Raw genomic sequence first — 12,764 nt, 5'->3', positions numbered from 1 at the left:
CGACAACGTTTCACTCTCCGCCACGGACATTTGTGCGCGCGGTGGAATTTTCTTGAACGCGTCTGCTGCATTTGGTATTCTGCGTTCAATCTTGCCTGCTAGATTCCATTGTTTCCTTGCCTGGAAGCCGCGCAGAGAAAAGATTTCTATTGCTAATAAAGGAATCCAGTAAGTTACCATACGTCTCTCTCTTCTCCATGGTTTTATGTATGTGCATATATTTTTCTTTAATGTGAAGGTCGCTTGGAGACCTTTGGGTGACAAGCAACCAGCAAGAGAAATAAATAAATAAGAAGATCAGAAATTAGCTTAAAAATTTGCTCTGCTTTTATTAGAACTTGATGTTTTGAGATACAGCTGCAAAACAGCAACCAGCAGCCTTGTTCATTATGCAAATGAGCATAATGGTCACAAATCCAATACATTCAGGATTGGCTCTGTCCATAAGAAATCCAGTTGCAGCAGATTTAACTTAAATTTACAATAACTTATAGTAAGTCTAAACCTTAACACTATATACACAGAATACCACATCAGAAAGAAAGATAGAAAAGAAGTGAAACCCAGGCTCTGTCTGGTCTTATAATCAGCATGACCTTGACAGGAAGAGATAAAAGAACCAGTTTAAGCCAGCTGTGCTCAGCTTCTCTGAAGGAATAACCCAAACATCATGAACCTTCTGCTTGTTTCTTCCACACAGAGAAGCTTCCAGAACCCTCTTAATTAATTAGAACAGGAAAGATCTCTACTCATCAGATCAATGCTTTTGGTACTATGAAATCAAACTGATACACTCTCCCCTCCTGCAGGTTGCGGCAACTTGTATTCTGAAGCATTATTACCTTTGACCACAGATGCAGAGCATAGCCATCACAGCTTGTAGCCAACCACTCCTCTCAGATGATTTATTTCATAGAATAATAGAACTGAAGAGTTAGAAGGGATCTTGAGAGTCATCTGGTCCAACCCCCTGCAATGGTGTTTTGAGCTGATAGATAAATGAACTCTGTTCCGGAGCGTTCTGGCTGGAAAAAAAGAAGAAGCCCTGACTACTCCTAGTAGTACTAACAAATGTTAAAAAACAATGCCATAGTATTACGTGACTTCCAAACATCTTATCCAGCCCTCCAGCCTTCCTTACTGTGCATGCTTGTCTCAGGAGGTCATCACCAACTTTTGGGGGGTCTGAGGAAGGGCGCAGGAGAGCTCTCTTGAGCTTGCATCACAGAAGCAGCATCTACAGAGCAGAACATGAGACCTGCTGTTCATCTCACGGCACTGGCCAACCACTGCCTCTAACAACAACAACAACAACAACTCCATAATAATTTATTTATACCCCACCCATCTGGCTGGGCTTCCCCAGCCACTCTGGGAGGCTTCCAACAAAATATTAAAATACAGTAGTGCATCAAACATTAAAAGCTTCCCTACACAGGGCTGCCTTCAGATGTCTTCTACAAATCTGGTAGCTGTTTTTCTCTTTGACATCTGGTGGGAGGGCGTTCCACAGGGCGGGTGCCACTACCAAGAAGGCCCTCTGCCTGGTTCCTTGTAATCTCACTTCTTGCAGGGAGGGAACCGCCAGAAGGCCCTTGGATATGGACCTCAGTGTCCGGGCAGAACGATGGGGGTGGAGACGCTCCTTCAGGTATACAGGAACGAGGCCATTTAGGGCTTTAAAGGTCAGCACCAACACTTTGAATTGTTCTTGGAAACATACTCTCAAGAGGAGCAAGGGAGAGGCAGGCACACATTGGGAAGTTAGCCTCAATCCCAGGTAATTAAGGGGATTAATAGAAATGGTTCTACCTTTCTCCTTTCCCAAACTTTTCTTCTTCCATATCATTATCAAACATGCAGAAGCTCCAACAGCACAGACGAGAAGCGGCAGGATCCCCCAGTACTTTTGTTGTCCACCTGCAACAAGCAATAAGAGGCTCTTGGAACACACTGCAATAACAGCCACCAAATGGACCTCCTTTATGTGACTAAGAGAAGCAGAACAAATACTTGTATTTACACAAATTGAATGAGCCATCAAAACTATTGCACACCTCAATTTTCAAAATCTTGAAACCCAAAAAGTATTTGCTGGCAAATGTAAATACACTATAAAATCTAATGTGCACCCTAATTTACATGATATAATTTGGCAAAAAAAAATGTGCATTAAAAAGTTAAAGGACCCCTGGCAGTTAAGTCCAGTCACAGATGACTCAGGGGTTGTGGCGCTCATCTCACTTTACAGGCCGAGGGAGCCAACGTTTGTCTGCAGACAGTTTTTCTTAGTCATGTGGCCAGCATGACTAAGCTGCTTCTGGTGAACCAGAGCAGTGCACGGAAACACTGTTTACCTTCCTGCCGGAGCGGTACCTATTTATCTACTTGCACTTTGATGTGCTTTTGAACTGCTAGGTTGGCAGGAGCAGAGACCGAGTAACGGGAGCTCACCCCGTCGCGGGGATTCGAATCACCGACCTTCTGATCGGCAAGCCCTAGGCTCTGTGGTTTACACCACAGTGCCACCCACGCCCCCGAGATGTGCATTACATTTGAGTAAATACCATAAGAAAGAAGAAGGTCTTGTTCCATTAAGGTAAAGGTACCCCTGCCAGTACGGGCCAGTCTTGCCAGACTCTAGGGTTGTGCGCTCATTTCACTCTATAGGCCAGGAGCCAGCGCTATCCGCAGACACTTCCGGGTCACGTGGCCAGCGTGACAAGCTGCATCTGGCGAGCCAGCGCAGCACACAGAACGCCGTTTACCTTCCCGCTGGTAAGTGGTCCCTATTTATCTACTTGCACCCGGAGGTGCTTTTGAACTGCTAGGTTGGCAGGCGCTGGGACCGAACGATGGGAGCGCACCCTGCCACGGGGATTCGAACCGCCGACCATGCAATCGGCAAGTCCTAGGCGCTGAGGTTTTCCCCACAGCACCACCCGCGTCCCTCTTGTTCCATTAGTATTGCCCTAAGTTGGCTCTACTAGACTACTTTATATTATTCTTCACTCTTGTTATTATATCTATTATTTATTGAGAATTTATAAACCAAAGACTGCCAAAGTGGCAGACAATAAGATGATAAGATGATAAGATAAGATAAGATGATAAGATAAGATAAGATAAGATAAGATGATAAGATATAAGATAAGATGATAAGATGAGATGAGATGAGATAAGATGAGATGATAAGAGATAAGAAGATAAGATAAGATAAGATAAGATAAGATAAGATAAGATAAGATAAGATAAGATAAGATAAGATAAGATAAGATAAGATAAGATAGATAAGATATTTCTTTCTTCTTCTTTGGTGATCGCTCGGAGCCAAGTAAGATTGTCTTCCATAAAAATGGTTTTAACATTGAGTCCATAAGTGACTGTGGAGGCCAGTTCTGGATCCACACTTCCTTCCACAGTGGGGACATTGGTTCTCAGGCAGGAATTGATCATGGTGTGGATTTGCCAAGCGTACCTTCCTCTTTGCACGTTTCTCCCTTGTGTCCTGAGTTCAAGTGTCTTCAAAGCCTATGACACATTTGGTAAAGGTTGTTCTCCAACTGGAGCGCTCGCAGGCCAGTGTTTCCCAGTTGTTGGTGTTTATAAGATATAATGCACAAAAAATCACATACTCAGGAAAAGAAAGGAGATAAAACCATTTCTACCATTGGACTGTCCTTACTCCATAAAGTGACAGGGTCCCTTTCCCACGTCTTATTTTGAAGATTATTTTTCAATTGTCTGTATATTTATGTGACCACTTTTTTATTTGGAGAGCTGTACCATGGAAAAGATCACATTGCAGAGACATCACCTTGCCAACAAAGGTCCGTATAGTTAAAGCTCTGGTTTTCCCAGTAGTGATGTATGGAAGTGAGAGCTGGACCATAAAGAAGGCTGATCGCTGAAGAATTGATGCTTTTGAATTATGGGGCTGGAGGAGACTCTTGAGAGTCCCATGGACTGAAAGAAGATCAAACCTCTCTATTCTGAAGGAAATCAGCCCTGAGTGCTCACTGGAAAGACAGATCCTGAAGCTGAGGCTCCAAGACTTTGGCCACCTCATGAGAAGAGAAGACGCCCTGTAAAAGACCCTGATGTTGGGAAAGATGGAGGGCACAAGGAGAAGGGGACGACAGAGGATGAGATGGTTGGACAGTGTTCTCAAAGCTACCAGCATGAGTTTGACCAAACTGCGGGAGGCAGTGGAAGACAGGAGGGCCTGGCATGCTCTGGTCCATGGGGTCACGAAGAGTCAGACACGACTAAATGACTAAACAACAACAATCATGGAGAAGTGCAAATTCTGAAGGATATGGTTTTTTTGTTGTTTTGTTATCTTATGGGTTTGGGAAGCAAACCAAATGCATTTGTCCTCAGAGACTCCACTCTAAGCCTGACTAAACCTGGGTCCAAACCCATCATTTATAATTTGGAGACATAAACTTACATGGTGCTTTTGCTCACCTTCACTGCAGCAGGAATAGCAAGCAAAGCACCTGAGTGGAAGCTGGGAATTCTGGGAGTCCCATTGCAGGGAGAAGATGCTCTAAGAAAGGCATGGCTCTCCAAATATCATTGCTGCTTTCACTTTTGTGGGTCCCAGGGCAATTTCTCAGCCTAGGAATCAAAGAAGAAATCAAAGCAGCAGGATATTTTAGCTGGTAGAGCATGAGACTCTCAATCTCAGGAGCGGCAACTCATAGGGTCAAGCATAGTCTGCAGGAAGAACTGTGTTGGCCCAAACCTGCTAATAAGCTTGCAAGGAAGGAGGAGTGTTTGCTTATACAATCCCTGTCTTGAGGGACTGCCTGAGTATTCACCACTCCAAGCAGAACAAGTGGGTTATATCTTACCTTCCCCACTTGCACAGATTTTGAGCAAGTCAAATGAGGCATGCTTTTGATCAACAGGATTGCTGACCAGGCAAGTGAATGTGGAGTCAGAAGAGCTTTTTCGCCAGGAGACGTGGAGATTCCTTCCATTGTCAGAAAGCCAGTACTTATCCAAACCTCCTACTAAGACCCTGGGGGGATTCGCTCTTTTCCAGGAGATAGTGTACTCCTCCTTTACAGGTGCCTGGCACTGTAAGGACACAGTGCAGCCTTCTGGAGTCTTGGATTCTACTTTATGGTGTATCCATGGTCTTGGCACTGGCTCTGTTTTAACAGAAATGAAAGTAATTAGGTGTCAGGGATGTGGATGAATTGAATGCCTAGGAAGAGTCTGACCCTGGAGATGAAGGAATGCCAGTACAGGGGAAGCCAGAGCCTGACTCTGGAGATGAGGGGTTGCAGCCACAGACAGAGCAGGAGTGGGTTAGTTTGGCACCACTTCATCAAGAATTCCCATAACTCGCAGGTAGAGGGAAGGGAGGAGATAGATGACATTGAGGGGGTTGCTATGCAACCAGGAGGCAAGAAACATTTAGAGGGATCTTTGTTTTATAGGGGGGGGGGGAGTTCACCTACCTCTTCCACATACCAGAAGAGCTGGAAATGTTAAAATGCAACAAGGAAGGAAGGACTGGATTTTGGCACCCTCTGTGTTGTGATAGGGGCAGAGACTCAGAGTGACCAACTCATAGCAAAGAGCGGCAAGTGCCATGCTCAGCATGCTAATTGTAAATAAACGTACCATAAAACTGCCAGAGACTCATGAATTCTTATTGGGGCTTCCTTGCCTGCCTGAGATCATTACATTAAGAGTTTGTGCCCCACATGCCTCTCAGTAACTGTGTAGGGCAGGGGTGGGGACCTTTGGGCCCAGAGGCCAAATATGTCCCTCCAAGCATCTCTATCTGTCCCTCAGGACTCTCTCCCAGAGCCACATATCTTTCCCAGACATACTCCCCTCACTGGCCTTGATTCACACCCTCCTTGAGTTCTTTTGTCTGGCTGAAAAGTATTACTGAATCTTGATAATGCCCCTTGCTTCCTGGATGGAGGATTTGGGTTGCACACATGTGAAGAAACTAGCATATTGTAGAACAGTAACATTCAGATTCAATGTTCCAGATGTTAGTTTCTGTTTGCCACTGTGCAGTCAGAGGGCAATTTCGGAAGATGAGCTTTATCAGCTCGGTCGAATGGAGATTCCAACACCACACACTTATTTCCTCTGATTTTGTGCCCCACTGCCATGTGCCCCCTGGAATGTTGCCTAGGTGAGAATGTGGCTGTGATGGCCTGGGAATCGGATTCAGAGGCTGAACCTGTGGAATCCCAGCCTGCACAGGAGTTCCCGCCTTCAGGGCTGGCTGAGCCGGGGCTGGGGCTTGAACCTGAAGGGCCCGCACCTGTGCCGCATCCTCAGGAGCAGACACCAGCTGAATCCGCTCTGGCTCCAGAGGTGATCAAGGACCCATTTCCTGCAGGTGCTCCTCTCCCAGCCCTGTCAGGGGAAGGTGAGGTTGCCTCTGGGTCCAGTAACCCTCCAGCCTATCCGGAGCTGCAGAGGCTCAGGGCAGAGAGGTGGAAGGAACTAAGTTCTCTCAGGAGGAGTGCTCACCTTAAGGCCAGGAGAGGCGAGTCACCTGTGGGCTGGGACCGCCCTAGGCCTCAGAGGAGATAAAGGCCAGTTAGCCCAGTCCCAGGTTGCGGGAGCAACATCGCTGGAAACCTGTTCCTGCCAGCACCCTGACCTGCTCTTCCGGAGTTCCTGACCATGCCTGGCTCCTTGCCTTGGACCCTGCTTTGCCCTTGATGGACAGCCTCCAGACCCTCGACCCAGGACCGGCCTCAGACCACGCCGCACAGTACCACCCCCCCCCCCGGGACCATCACAGTGGCCCTCAGGCTGAAAAAGGTTCCTCATCATATTTCATGATCTTCCCATTCTATGCTCAGCTCCACTACAAACTGACAAAGATGGTGAAATCATTACTTGCCATAAACAGTGAGGATGAAGTGGTGTTCTTGGAACAGCGCAGAGTTAATCCAGGTACGAGCTTCATACAGCCCACTGTGCTTCATTGTCAGGTTCTTGATGCTCAACGTGGTCTCATCAACCATTGCCAAGTTCTCGATCCTCAATGCGACGGCATCACCAGTTTCCATCTGTTGTTCATACATGCTCCTGAGATTTGATAGATCCAGTTTTCCATTCCTGAACTCACCAAGCGGGTATGGATTCCCAGATGTGGGGTGGAAGGCCCATTCAATTTTGACCACTTTTTTGGCTGGGGGTGCATTTAAAGAAAGGAATACTGATCCTCCCAGGATCCCATTCACGTGATAGGTCGGATTCTCTGCTGCTTGACTCAAAGTGCCTATTGGGGCAGGGAGGAGGGGAAAGATGAAGAAGGACATGAGTGAGCTACAATGGTAGAGAATGTTTGAATTCCTGCTCTGTGATTGCAGTCGTGGGATTGTTGTCTATTACATGAGGGTATATGTTTTGACTCCACTGAGTGGGAAGTGATGGAGACAGAATGTTTGTGTTCCGTGAAGTGGGACTACTGTCCTTTGTTCTCTCTCTTTGCTGTCTGATGCTAGAGAGAGAGGGAGTCATGTTGCAGTGCTCCATGTGTGTTTATATGTATGTAAATAAAGTAGATTAGCCAAAATGCTGAGTTGCTGAGGTTCGTCACGCACACTGCGCAGACTCTGCGGATCCCTCAGTGTGCCAATATCTGTTGGCTGTGATGTCTGTGATGTTCGGGCTGAAGAAAGCTTTTGAAGCTCCCAAATGATCGACCAGGAGGGAGAGAACATGCCAGTCGGGCATGTGTCTCTGCCAGGGTCCTACTCAAGTGTAGGACAAGCTCCTGACAGAGAAATGGGTGGGGGAAGCGGAGTAGGAGTTATAGGTTACTTATGTTCTGCTTTTTATTATGCATTTAGTGTTCTTATGTTGTATTTTTATGCTGTGTTTCCCCCCCCATGGAATTCTACTCAATATTGATCCAGAGTAGATTCCAGTGTATAGTTAGCAGAGCAACAACTTAAACATGTTGCAGGATCCCCCAAAATAGACCAGAGACAATTATTATTTCATCCAGCAGAGCTTTACTACGACTGAAGGCAAATGAGCAAAATGGTCACATATCCAAAACATTCAGGATTGACCCTGTCCATAAGAAATCCAGTTGCAGCAGACTTAACTTAAATTTACAATAACTTATAATAAGTCTAAACCTTAACACTAAGCATACTATGTACAGAACATCACACCGGAAGGAAAAGAGATATAAATTGAAACACAGGATCCTTTTATAGTCAGCATGAGCTTGACAGAAAGAGACAAGAGAACTAAGCAGTTCAAACAAGCTGTACTCAGCTTCCCTGAATAACCCAAACATCTGGAACCTTCTGCTTGTTTCTTTGATGACAAGAAGCTTCCATAACCCTCTTGAATTAATTAGAATAGGAAAGATCTCTATATTTCAGATCCATACTTTCTGCACTAAAAATGCAAACTGATGGTTTGCCCTGAGGATACAATTGTTGTTGTTGTTGTTGTTGTTGTTGTTGTTGTTGTTGTTGTTGTTGTTGTTATGAGACCCCATGCTGGTATATGCACTCTCAGCAGAAGCCCAAATGTCCTGTTTCCACAGGTTCAGGCTGGCAGGAATCCACAGCAAAGGCCACAAGCACACAGTTCAGATAAGCAGGAACAGGCAAGGTTAAGAGTAGCCCACAGTCTGGTTGAAGCGAAGCAACTGAGGCAAAGGCACAGACAAGTTGTACTGCAAGATCAGGCCACACTGAGGCAGTAATTCAAGCCAGAACACGGCTAAGAGGCATGGCCACAGGGAGGCAGTGCAGGAAAAGATCAGGGTTGGAAGGGAAGCATCTTTTCAGCAGCTCTCTCTGCCTCCTATTAAGGATTTAAGGCAGAGTTTCCAGAACTCCTGTCCAGGTACCGCTGAGGCCCTCCTCATAAATAGCCCTTTACTCAAAAGGAGCCCTGCTCTGCAGCCAAGCACTCCTAGGCATGCAGAAGAGGGGGATGGGACACCTTTTTGATATTCCCTTCCAGGACTGTCCCACCCCTCTGGAGGCTGAGTCAGATTAGTCCCTTCTACTGATTGTGATGATCTTATTCTGCCTCTAAAGATTCCATCACTCCAAGGGCTTAGGGGCTGTTCTGCCTCCTCTTCCTTGTTTCTCCTTTGACGGTCCCAGGTCCTGCTTGAACATTGTTCTGGGATATTCCTGAGTGCTAGAAATTTCTAGGGGATCCAGATGATCCTCATCCAAATGCTTCTTGGAATAAGGGTTGTTATGTTGGGCTCGCATTTTGCACAATTTGTATACGGTGTCTGTTTGATAATATGTGGTTTGCTATGCCTAATAAAGGATTATATTTAACAAGGGGTGTCTAGTATCCACAGGACACCAAATACTGTATGAAGATGATTTCACTCCAGTCATCCTACCCAATAACTCCCGAGAACTTAAAATAGATTCATAGACTCATAGAACTGGACCCATCTAGTCCAACCCCCTTTAATTGCAGGAATCTCAGCTAAAGAATCCCTGGCAGAAGGCCACCCAACATCTGCTTAAAAATCTTGAACGAAGCAGAGTCCACAACTTTCCAGAGGAATGGCTCTTGAATGGCTCTTATTGTCAGAGAGTTCTTCCTAATGTTTAGTTGGTAGAAACTGGCTTATAATTTGAATCCTACATCCAAAGGCAATGTGTCCTTGTCCACAGCTCCCTTTTTAATTTGGACAAATGACCACAATCAGAGGGACGTTCAGCAGTGATTAGGTGTCGCAGCACACTCTAAAAGTTGTTCCCAACAATGTGAGGAAGGGGATGCAGGATCTCTTCAAGAGCACAGCTTTGCGGGGAGGGGTCCAGGCGCAGAGAGGGTTTTATCAGTGAGCCATGCTTTGCAATTCCATGCAAATAAGCAACAGGGAACCAGTAACGAACTTTATCATTGTCAATTATTTAAGCCTTCAGAACAAAACAGACTTACAACATTTCTGTGTACAGTGGTACCTTGGGTTACATATGCTTCAGGTTACAGACGCTTCAGGTTACAGACTCCACTAACCCAGAAATAGTACCTCGGTTTAAGAACTTTGCTTCAGGATGCGAACAGAAATCGTGCAGCAGCTGCAGTGCAGCAGCAGCAGGAGGACCCATTAGCTAAAGTGGTGCTTCAGGTTAAGAACAGTTTCAGGTTGAGAACGGACCTCTGGAATGAATTAAGTACTTAACCCAAGGTACCTCTGTATTGAGAGGCTTGAGGGCTGTACAAGTCCTGAAGGACTTACCAAAGGAAGAGTAGATTAACAGCTTGAATAAGAGAAGGATCCTGAGGCTTCTGCAAGTGTCTTCATTAACTTTTCTGTCTGGTTGTGGAGGGAGACTCAGGTATGGCTGCTGGTGAGGCAAGAGCAGAGCTGATCTTCTCAGCTTGCAGACTGATATTTGGCCTCTGACATCCCGGCAACAACACAAAGCAGACATCGGTAATGTCTACAATAAGCAGCTACAATTATCGTTAGTTCTCTCTGAGAGTGATTCTTGCTCTTTCCTCTCTTCTTGTACGTTTCTGTGTGCTCTGGCTTCCGTCACAGTGTTCCATTTCGCCAGTAGTGGTTTAGTCCTTCTGGCCACATGACCCAGAAAGCTGTCTCTGGACAAACGCCAGCTCCTTTGGCCTGAAAGCAAGATGAGCACCGCAACCCCATAGTCACTTTTGACTGGACTTAACCGTCCAGGGGTCCTTTACCTTTACCTTTTTTTTAACCTTCAGTTCTCTCTAAGAGTGATTCTTACTCTGCCGTTATCATTTATTAAAATGTTGGCACCCCTTTTATAAGCTGGCCAGAAACACACCCACACACCCCATGAGGGATAGGATATCCCTTGCGGGGCTCAGATTTCTCAATGATATTTTACTCTCTGCCTGTGACATTTAGTGTTTTTTTGGAACACAATTTCTAAGTGAAACTATTTCGCTGTACTATGTTCTCTCTCTGTCATTGATCTTCTTTACTTTTTTATGTTGGAACAACATTTCTAAGCCGAACAAAAAAAGTGTGAAATGGCATCAAAATGTAGTAGGATTGATATAAGAGAAAATCTGCTGTCTGAATGAAAAATGCGTATAATAAATTGATACTTAAATATAAGACAGATTTGCGTCCCCAAACTGCAGTGAAATTCTGACAGCTATAAAGTGGCATCTACCTCAATGACAGTGAATATCAACAATTCACAAATGTCAAACCACCTCACTCATTCATTGAACACTAAGGACTCATTCACAAATGACTGCCAAATGGTGTTCCCCTCGACTATATTGTATGTACCTCACATGTTATTTACTTGGTGAAAATAAGCCCAAGAAAGCTGAGATATGTAGGCAATAAGGTTTATTACTTAAACAAGAAATGATGAGACACTAAAAATCTGTACATGGTTGACCCTAGACCCAGGCCTCAGACTCTTTTCAGCACTTACTTTCTCACATTCCTGAAGTATGTGTCCCCTGCGGATTCCTGCGAAAGACAATGGCAGGCAATTGCTAGCATGTTTACCTTTACCTTACCTGTTTACCCATTTATATTAGGATAAGTAAGGCGAGGACTGGCAGGAAGGTGCTTGAGGTGACAATCAGGGACTGGACTGAAGGGAACGAGATTGAGGAGGAGGAGGAGGAGGAGGAATGCTGGGGGTCGCCACCCTCCTTCTCTCACAGCTTCCAGAGGAGAGGAAGGCAGTACAGTGGTACCTTGGGTTACAGACGCTTCAGGTTACATGCGCTTCAGGTTACAGACTCCGCTAACCCAGAAATAGTACCTCGGGTTAAGAACTTTGCTTCAGGATGAGAACAGAAATCGTGTGGTGGCAGTGGGAGGCCCCATTAGCTAAAGTGGTGCTTCAGGTTAAGAACAGTTTCAGGTTAAGAACGGACCTCCAGAATGAATTCAGTTCTTAATCTGAGGTACTACTGTAATGAATTATAGCAGGTGGTTGAGGAAGGTCACAGCTCAGAAGGTGGGAGCTGGGAGGAGAGCCAGGAGAGAGCAGCCTGGAGAATATTTCTGACCCACCTTCTCCTACAACTTGGGGTTCATTGAGGGTGCAAGAACAAAGGACTCAGAGACAATTGGCCCCTGGAAGCCACTGTAAGGGGAAGTGCTGTTGGCAGGAATGGAGGCAGAAGGAGCTCATTTGGAGCAATGCCATTACAAGGGACTGGCTGGATTTCTTTGTCTCTCACCTTGATCTTTGAATAAACACATTTTTATTTAAATTTATTGAATAAACTCACTTTATTTAAAGACTCTCTCTGTTTTTCCTTGCTTCATGCTCCCACAGGGTGGGGGTGGGGAGTAGAATTCCCTGAAACTGACACAGACAGAAGACCATCCATACCTGCCTCTCCTCTTGCCTCCCTGTATTAACACCCGAGGAGGCGTCAATGACTTACCTGTGACCTATGAACTTACCTGTCACTCTATCCGATGTACCTCCATTTAATGATGTATTTCTGGTGTATGACTGACGCTCCTGTCGGGCAGACCACGTGGAGATAGTATAACATTCTGATTTCCCTTTGTTCTGGATTCTCCTCCCTCCTGCGTGCTGAGTGGGGACCCTGTTGCAATACTTTCTCCTTTTCAAATAATAAAGATCAGTCTTACTAGCCGCTTTGCTCTTGTACTCTGGTTGGCCTCCGTTTCTTTCCCTCCAAGCAATAGAGACCTTTCAAAGGACTTTACAGACCTCTGGAAACCTCATATGGGAGCTAGAGGATTTTCTTAAAACAGACTAACCACAAAACAGAAT

The 12,764-nt window shown here is 45.5% G+C and overlaps 1 protein-coding gene across 4 annotated transcripts in view; it reads right to left on the bottom strand.

Annotated features, from left to right (window-relative positions):
* LOC309358546 (SLAM family member 9-like) overlaps positions 1-10,823 on the bottom strand; it is a 40,423-nt gene extending 29,600 nt beyond the window's left edge. For 2 of the 4 annotated variants that reach the window (XM_081891805.1, XM_081891806.1), the window contains exons 1-4: positions 10,238-10,823; positions 6,893-7,273; positions 4,860-5,162; positions 1,813-1,920 (exon numbers count right to left, since the gene is read on the bottom strand). In XM_081891805.1, the coding sequence (XP_081747931.1) occupies positions 1,813-1,920; positions 4,860-5,162; positions 6,893-7,273; positions 10,238-10,433 (988 nt within the window). In that variant the 5' untranslated portion in view covers positions 10,434-10,823. Of the gene's footprint in view, positions 1-304; positions 1,238-1,812; positions 1,921-4,152; positions 4,624-4,859; positions 5,163-6,892; positions 7,274-10,237 lie in introns of those variants that run through there. The other 2 variants (XM_081891807.1, XM_081891808.1) reach the window with 2 other exon arrangements.
* Positions 10,824-12,764: the final 1,941 nt, after the last annotated feature.

Source organism: Podarcis melisellensis (assembly GCF_964234715.1).
Source record: "Podarcis melisellensis genome assembly, chromosome: 16".
Taxonomy (NCBI): Eukaryota; Metazoa; Chordata; class Lepidosauria; order Squamata; family Lacertidae; genus Podarcis; species Podarcis melisellensis.
This window is presented reverse-complemented; position numbering and strand designations above follow the sequence as displayed.